Below are 8,601 nucleotides of genomic sequence, written 5' to 3'. Positions count from 1 at the left end.
CTCGTGTTGTTGGTATAAACGACGAGGTTTCAGGAAACGTTTGGCGAAAGGTTCTATTTCATTTTGGCGAGTAAGCCTTTTTACTTCGATATTATTTCTTGTTCTGGTACTTATGCTTTTATTAAGTATTTAAGTGAACGACGGAATATACGACATTGTAAAGTATATTATAAATAAATATAAATAAATAAATAAGATATGCATCTATATGGTACCCTGACATATATGTAAATATACGATAGAACTAAAGAAATTTGTTTTTTTAAAAGTAACGCTCGCTTCGTTCGCGTCTCTATTCTCAATTAACAGAACTATCGTTAAACTAATCACTATACACGGTTTCTCGATCCTTCTTTAACTATTACAAAATAGTATTTGCTAAATAAATACAAAATACATATAAATATTTAATCGCAATTTCAAAATCGTCGTTGGAAGGCTCGTAGTCTTCGCAGTTAAATTCTGAGATCGTTCATCGTTTCCCTTATTCGTTATGTTTAAAAATTATTCAAGACTTTTTCTTTGTAGAATTAAATTACGTTCCCTATCTGCGTCTCGTTTCTGAGACTCGATTTTTATTCGTGAGAGTACGAATATTCATGACCGAATCGTGATAATCGGAGAGTCGCGACTTAGAACGCGCGAGGTCCCTCTTCTTACGGCCAAGTATCATTGGTATCATCATCGCCATAGTTGCTGGTAATATGCCTACGTAGAAATCATTTCAAAGATAATCGAGTCGATGAAGAGTTGAATAACAAATAGTTTTGCATTATAGAATAGAAAATAACGAGTACCTGCACCGACGGCTGCCAAAACAGCAGAGCTAGATGGCTGATTGATCAGCGTGTTCCTGATGGGTCTCTTTTTTAATATAGCGGGTAAGGTCTGTTTCTCCATCTCGTATTCCTTTCGACTCTGGTCCACGCTTTTGAACGTTTTCTCCACTTCCAGCAGACCCCCGTGGGATGTTGTAGTGTTCGTGCCGTTGATCGACGGTAACACCGTCAGCCTGACCTAGGAAAACGATATTTCATCAAGCGACCGTCGACGTCGAAACTATCTCTAGAGATTTTTAATTCATCGATAGGTTTAAAATCAAATCTAACAGACGAAGAAAGACGTATCTAAGTTGAACTTTATTTGTGCAGATTTTAAAGCTACAATATATGGCGAAAACTTCTTTGATCACCTGTCGCTTCGATGTCATCACAGCGACCGCCGGATCATTATCGTTCCTGTTCCCACTGATGCTCTTCGTTCCGTTCTGCGACGGGTTTACCGAATCGATCTTGATCGATCTCTGCCTGGACTTCGAGTAGCCCCTGTTCGTCGACAAAAGTACCCATTGTCCGTCACTGTTTCCAGGATAAGTCTGCGGATGGTTATTAACGTATTGATACTGCGAGAATCCTGGCCTTTCCGTGGAAGGTCGAAGTCGATCGTCGTATCTCGTGGGGAAATCGTGCCAATCGTTGCCCTCTTCCTGGTTCTTATCGGAGTATCGATCAATGAACTGGTAACTGGGCTTCGTCGGCTGGGGCCTGTTCCAATTATTGGGGAAATTTGCAGGACGATTGTCGGTGATTATTTCGCTGTTAGGGCGATCGGTGTATTTGTTCCAGGATGGTCTCTCTGGCGGCCATTTTTGGGCTTGACTCTCCTCGTTCTTGTCCGAATAATAGGAAGGACGGGAGGTGGGCTTTTGCCAGGGTTTTTCGTTGCTGTTCTCCGGCCAGGTTGGCTTTGGCTTCTCGTACCTGAAATCGATCGATTATTATTAATATTAAGTCTTATGAGAAGCGAAAAATGTGGACGCTTAGGCTTAATATTCGTGTACATTTACCACGGTTTATTGTTTTCAACGATTGGTCTGATGGAGTAGTCGGAAGTCCAAGGTTTTCCTATGCTCGGCTTGTCCCATGGCTTCATTTCCGGCCACGGACGTTGCGTAGTGGCGGTCGCTTGCCATTTAGAAATTTTGCTCTTCGACCATGGAATCGCCTCTAGGGTGACCCAACCGTTTCTGTCTTCGTACGAATTCGCCCCATAGTATTTGTTTCTCTTCAGGGTGTCGTTCAGGGTATCGCTTAGCTGTGAAACGAACGATGTTGCATTCTGAACGTTAATTCGTTATCGAAAGAATTTAATTTTCTTCCTAAAAAATAACAAAAAGTTACCGCGTTCTCTGCCGTGGTGGTATTGGACGCGATCACCTCGAACTTGGTTTCTTGATCGTAAATCGTGCTGGTGGAATGCGTGGTGGGATCGTCCACTTCGAGGGCGAGTGGTTCGGCAGGTTTCAAGATCTTAAACGGGTATTCGGTGTACTTGTCGGTGGTGGTTTTGATTTTGTTCGCGTACTCTTCGAGAAATTTGTTCAACACGTCGGGATTGAACGTCGACGTCTCGAACGCGTTCCTCTGCTCTTCCCCGGGCCTAGGGAAGTCCTTGATCATTCTCTCGTCGTCCGCCTGAAAGTCAGTCTTTGTTTCATCATACAATGGATTCGGCGTAGCCGCGATCGGCCGTTGAAGTACCCTCAAGCTGTCGCCTCTCGTCTTGAACAGCTCGGACGCGTTCGTCTTCATCTTCACGAAGTACCTCGTGCTGCATTGGGTCCCTCTCAATGCCAAGGCCACCAACAGCAGACAGATCGCTCCTCTCGCCACCATCTGAAACGCACGTGGAAAGTGTTGAACTTGCACTTTCTATAGATAAGATCAAATTTTCTCTCGAGATACTTTGGTATACTTCTCAATAATATTTCAGATCCTCAAACATATAACGCTGGTAACTATCAATACGATCGATACTTTCAATTACCCAACATGGAAGTATTTATTCCAGGAATTCAAGTAATTCTTTTTTAAATCTTAGGAGAAGTAACTTTTTACCTACAAACAACGGCATATCGTTCTAACTGTTTCGATAGTTGGACAGGTACCAGGTAACAGTTGTTCTCTCAGAACGAAGAAACTTCTGCTGAGAAACAATATAGTTATCGAGGCATAAAATGCAAAAGGGGGACTCCATCGACACTGATTATCCTCCGAAGAAAGCAAACGGCGTCTGCGCGACAGATAAGAAGAAGAATAAGCGGATGCAACACTGACCTTGTCGTTGATCGCCGTTCGACTTCCTTGGCTCAGCCTGGCGCCAACGTTGAACCGCGCGGACAACCAGGATCGCCTCCTCGAACAGCGGAAACCCCGTTAGAAAATGCAACACAGGCCGCCCTGATCGTGATAGCACAATGAACGATGGCGACTTTCCGTTCGACCTCGACTCTTGAAGGTGCAGAGATGGCTCTGTTGCCGAGACGTTGCCCTCGTTTGCTTTTAATCCAGGTCCCCACTTCGTGGTGACTTGGTCCATTTTCTCTCTCTCTCTCGCGGCCTTGTGGTGCACTCTGTTTCTCCTGGTCCCCCTGGTCCCCCTGGAGAACGGACTCGCGGCCTGCGCCGAGACCATCCTTCTCTCCTATCTTGGGATCTATTCTTTCGCCTCCTTGTCCGATGATAATTGTCCCCGGGAACGGGGAGGATCATCGCGAGCATTTGATGAGACAATCGACACAGATTCCGACCTTTGTGGATTCGGATCGATGACTCGCGCTTGGAAATTCGATACGTCCCACGATACGTTGCAGAAGCAAGAAGAATGCACATGGAGGAGACTCTTGGATTACTTGGGAACTCGACGGCTATTTTCAGCACTTTATAAATTTTTACCGAGACGCGCTAACCCGAAAGACCAAGCTACGACGTGTACAAACTTGGACAGATTTTCGAAGAATGGAAATGCGTTTTCTAATTCCCCTAATCTCACGAATACGTCTACTGTTTTCAAGGCGTGAGTCACATGAAAAAGCGAGGATCCGTCACGCACTAATTGTTTCGGCGTGGACAATCAACGGCTACTTTACACGCTGGTTTTTCTGGTCGTGATTTGGAATGTCGGGGTATCGTCGCCGAGATGGATCTCGTTTTAAAATAGAATTTTTCTACGATTTAGAGGACTCACGAAAAAGACAGAGAAGGCGGCGGGTCTTCATGGTCGATAAATCACCGATTCGACTCTGTTGGTCGAAGGTGCCGCGAATCGTCAAGGGGGAGTCGGTCGTTCCGCGATTTTTGCGCTTTCTCGGCCCAGAAACCTACGGGTTTTTTTTTGTTTTGCAGAATCACCGAGATTCCTTGCTAGCCAACGAGTGAAATGCGTTCAACGTTTCCGTTTTACGAGTAGTTTCCGATCCCTGGACCAGATTTTCACCGATCCCACATTTTTGCATCCTCGACCCACTAAACTAACCGTTGTTCTTCTTCGAGAGGAAATCGCCATGACTCTGGTAACTACTGATCGAGCTGAATTTTATCACGGAATCGTTCGGCTTGTTTTCCGTTTGACCAAGAAACGATCGATGCTTCGCGCAAGAAAATAAACGATCGCGTGCATTTACCATGACTTCTCCGAGGGAAGCTGAACGTACAAACGATACCACGAATTCCATTCGGGCAATTACTCGTTGTATCCTAATTTATTACAGAATCAATTACCAATCATTTTTGTACCCGTATAAATTCCAGCGGTATAAGTAAGGTTTTAAAGAGTTCGCACACTCGCTTGCGGATGGAGCTAGTTTGGTGGAAGGACTTCCGTTTTATGTGCAACGGTCAGGATTTTTTCTCTTCCGATTCCGGTCTGACGGTGCGGTCGGTTGGCCTACTCGAAACCGGAATCGGGTCGTTCGAGGCGTAGATAACCGCGAAAACGACCAACACGAGGCAACGGAAAAAGAAAGAAGCGACGCCTGTCAAGTGCAGGGAACGTCTACTTTCATTGTCGGCTGGTTAAACGGAAGGGGAACGACGAGGAACTTGTCACGGCAATGATTTGCACGCTTGTTCGTACCTTAGGGATGTTACTTTGTCATGACGGAGAAATTGAAGGATCGGTAGAAAGGGTACGTGAAAATAAAGCTAATCGAACGACTAGAAATCGTAGATTGACAGCTCGTGAGTTGGGTGTGGTATCTTTGAATAGGGAGTTCATGGAACCGGTAATTAAGTCATTTCCTGTTGGAAGATTGCTGGAGAGTGTTCGTCGCAAGATTATATCATTAATTTCTATCGATTAGTTCGATAGATATTCTCTGAAACGAAATATCTATATACGTTCCAACAGAATTTAAACGTTGAAGAGTAATATTGCGTGTACGAACTAGCGTAGGTAGTTCTTTCGGCTACAAATCGTACAAAGGAATTATCTTGCATCTAACACGCTAGCATTCATCCAGTTTTCTTCGCGAGACCTGACCTCCAGCTGAAATAAGGTCAGACTCTCGCCGCTCGCTGATAAAACTCGCCTTAGAAAGTCTTTTCACCCCTTTCCGCTCTTTGCCCACATTCCGTAAAGCTGTAGTAAACGTATTTTTTCCTGAGTTTTACGCATCTCGTCCGTAGAAATCCAAGTTGACTCGCTTCTCCTTACGTTGCTCGTGCTTCTTTTTTTTCATCGTTCGATGTCTGACAACGGCTGGCGTATTCCACTAGAACCTGACACAATTTCGCGTTTAGCGTGTCTACCGGGACTACAGAGAGACTTATCGTACTGGTTGGATACGCTGAAAAGTGTTTCTCTGCCTGTACCGTGTGCTGGAACTAAGCGGTCCACTTTGTCAACGACAATTAGACTGAGGCTGACGATTAAGAGACGAAATTGCCTTCGCGTTCACGCTTTTTAAAAAACACGCTCGCGTCAGCGTCGCGTTAAAGACGCTAAACGTCCAAAGGAACTGTTTAGTCGAACGGACACGTCGCGATGGAAAAGACTCCATTCGTTATTTGTCCACGATAATAGAGACCCCATCGGCGAAATGTGTTTTCGAACTCCTGCAACGGAACTGCTGTTACTTTCTCTACTGTTGTCCGTAAGCTCGATCATTCTGAAAAATCTCGGAGAAGATGGAAACGAATCGACCAGAGACGAAGAGAAGTCGATGGAAGAATCCTTGGAGGAAACCTCGAGCGAAAACGAGTTCACCTTAGAGTCGGTGGCGACCACCGAGTACACGATCATCGCAGAAACCCAGCAGAACGTCTCCAAGGAATTCAAGCCCAGTGCTCCTCTGGGAGAGATCAAGGAGTCCAGAATTGGAACGAGTCCGTTCAACAACGTTCATCACGTCAGATTCGAAAACGAAGTGGAACCCAGCGCCTATCAGCTGGTAATCCAGCCCGAACAGCATGGAAACTTTCATCAAAGTGTCTTCGGAGCCGTTTCTGGGTCTCCACAGGAGGATACGAACGAAGGAACGGAGCAGCAGACTTACGTGAAATACCAGAACGAACCGATGGACGTACCGCGGTTTTACTATGGCACCGTCTTGAAGGATCAGCCGATTCATCAGCACTTTGTTCATTCGATCGCTGGAAACGCTGAAACGCAGCAGAATCCGATAGACCAGCAGGTCTTCCAAAACCTGGAGAAACCGGTCTACGAACAAGACACACCTGCCATATTTGGAAAACCGTCCAAGTTCCACGGCGAGTCGCATAAACACGAATTGGGGAGTTTTACGAGCACCGATTACTCGAGATTGCCGTATTACGGTGGGTTTTACGGCCATCAGAGTCATCAGCCTGTTTTTCATGACTTTGGCGCGCTGAAAAAGACGAATAATGGAATCGTCTACGCCCAAGAGTCGACTTTTATGAGGACTAGAAAGTTTCCTTATTCATTTTATCAGCCGACTGTCGGATACCATCAGATTGAATTCGTTAATGACGATCAGCCGGTGTATCCTGTTAGAAGAAGGTGCGCATTTAAGTTTTCATTTTAAAAATCCGATTTTCAGAATTTATTTTCAATTTTTTACTATTATTATTTAATAATTTTCTATTGTTTCTTCTCTATTTTCTTTCCATCGAAAGTCTTTTGAAAGTATTCTCGCGCGAAATGAAAATGACGCGCCTGTAATAATTGCCTTGCATTTAAACTAGACAAAGCACTCGGTTTCACTATTTTTCTGCACGCTGAACTCGAACAGTAACCTCAAAACACCTTAATTTCCAGGGTTTCTCCTTGGAAGAAGATCCTGCATTTAATTGGTACGTTTCTACCTTTCGGGCTGCTTCTCGCAGCTCTAACACCCAATATCGTCAAGGTCAACAATGCATCGTAAGTAGCTTCGTTCCCTTCTATACAGAGTATTTGAAACAATTCTAATCGTACGGGGAATCTCTTTCAGCGAACCGAATATAGTCCTTTCGAAGCTAAGGGTTGTCGACCTGCCGCTGGAACACAAACAAGCACGATTCGTCGGAGAATCTGCTGACGTTTGCGAGGAGAGATCAATCTGCGAGTTGATCTTAGCTGGTGGCAAAGCAAGTCCGAGCATATTGCAAAATCTTCTGTGGAATCTGGCTACCAGGTAATTCAAGTCAGAGTCCTGGAATGGTGTCTGAATTTTAGGGAAGTATAAACGTTTCGATAAGAATCTTGAAGTTCATCTACGCGGTAAAATGATTCTATGCAGTTGCTTTTACTGTTACTACGCTTTCTATACCAATTTTCCTCCGGATACTTTGTTTTGTACTCTCAGATTTGCATATACAGTGGTCTATTAATGATTTAAACTCGATCGGAGCCGAGGAAAATTTGATATGGATCAATGTTATTAATGTAATGTTTCCCTTAATTTGCTATAGTCTGAATATTCATACTCGGCAAGTAGTCAGAGTTGGGCAATTTTTCTTCACGAATAACAAGTACAAATTTCAGATGGATCAACCAATATTCAGACGAGCAAAATCACGTGCAAAAGGTGTCTCTTTATTCGTTATTCGAGAACAGAATTTGTCCAACTCTGCAAGTAATGTTCACATTCATGATACATTCACGTTTCTCGTTGACAGAACTTCGGTAACAGTTGCTAAGGAGAATGGTCTTGAAGACGTTTTCGAGGCAGTGAAGAAAAAGGATTGCACGAAAGTTGATTGCTGATTGTTAACTTGAAAAGGTAAAAAGCATATTGCCAATGACAATGACGATGCTCTCTTTGAGACGAAAATCACACGAGGAAACGCAGTTCCATAAGAATGGAAAATCAAATCGCATTAATAATGAATCGACGAAGAGATTATTGGGGAATTCCTCGAACGAGTCGCGTGTGTTTGGTTTACAAGTGAAAGTAGTCACAGTGTATAAGTGGGTCGACGGTACTCTATGCCAGCTCGACCCAGGAATTTATGTCCCCGTGATGAGATACGGGTTATCGGTGGCTGCAACGAACTTTCACGTGCATCTCGAGCACTCGTTGCATCTCGAAACCGGACGAGATATCGATCCTCGTTCCTATGAAAAGTACTTTTCTTTCTGGTTCGTGTCTTATTTGCATTTAAGGTGATTTCGATGCCTGGAGACGATACGTTTTAAATAGAAAATGGTTAACCAACCGTCTACCACTTTCCGTAACAAATTGTGACCGAAGTGGTAGTAAAAATAGTCGGTATATCAAATAAATGGTACGTCAAATTTGGCTTTTTATTAGTGAAATTACTAATTATAGAACATTGTTACTCGAATGTTTTCCTAACA

General features: G+C 44.0%; 1 protein-coding gene across 1 annotated transcript; it reads right to left on the bottom strand.

Moving 5' to 3' along the window:
• Positions 1–544: 544 nt before the first annotated feature.
• Positions 545–3,222, bottom strand: LOC122396884. Its single transcript, XM_043395615.1, has 6 exons — positions 3,117–3,222; positions 2,181–2,675; positions 1,847–2,094; positions 1,193–1,760; positions 798–1,017; positions 545–708 (listed from the first exon to the last, which is right to left on the bottom strand). The coding sequence occupies exons 2-6, from the start codon at positions 2,673–2,675 to the stop codon at positions 545–547; spliced, it is 1,695 nt and encodes a 564-aa protein (XP_043251550.1). The 5' UTR covers positions 3,117–3,222.
• Between the last annotated feature and the right edge of the window lie 5,379 nt (positions 3,223–8,601).

The sequence above is a fragment of the Colletes gigas genome, unplaced genomic scaffold (assembly GCF_013123115.1).
Source record: "Colletes gigas isolate AHSC1104 unplaced genomic scaffold, ASM1312311v1 Colletes_gigas_Sc00008, whole genome shotgun sequence".
NCBI lineage: Eukaryota > Metazoa > Arthropoda > Insecta > Hymenoptera > Colletidae > Colletes > Colletes gigas.
This window is presented reverse-complemented; position numbering and strand designations above follow the sequence as displayed.

Bases quoted from the DNA above. Each gene is read 5' to 3' on its own strand.
- LOC122396884 (XM_043395615.1), bottom strand. From the start codon at position 2,675: ATGGTGGCGAGAGGAGCGATCTGTCTGCTGTTGGTGGCCTTGGCATTG. The intron at 1,761-1,846 runs GTAAATGTACAC...GATCGATTTCAG, and splicing joins GTTGAAAACAATAAACCGTG to GTACGAGAAGCCAAAGCCAA. The intron at 709-797 runs GTACTCGTTATT...ATTTCTACGTAG, and splicing joins TTTGGCAGCCGTCGGTGCAG to GCATATTACCAGCAACTATG.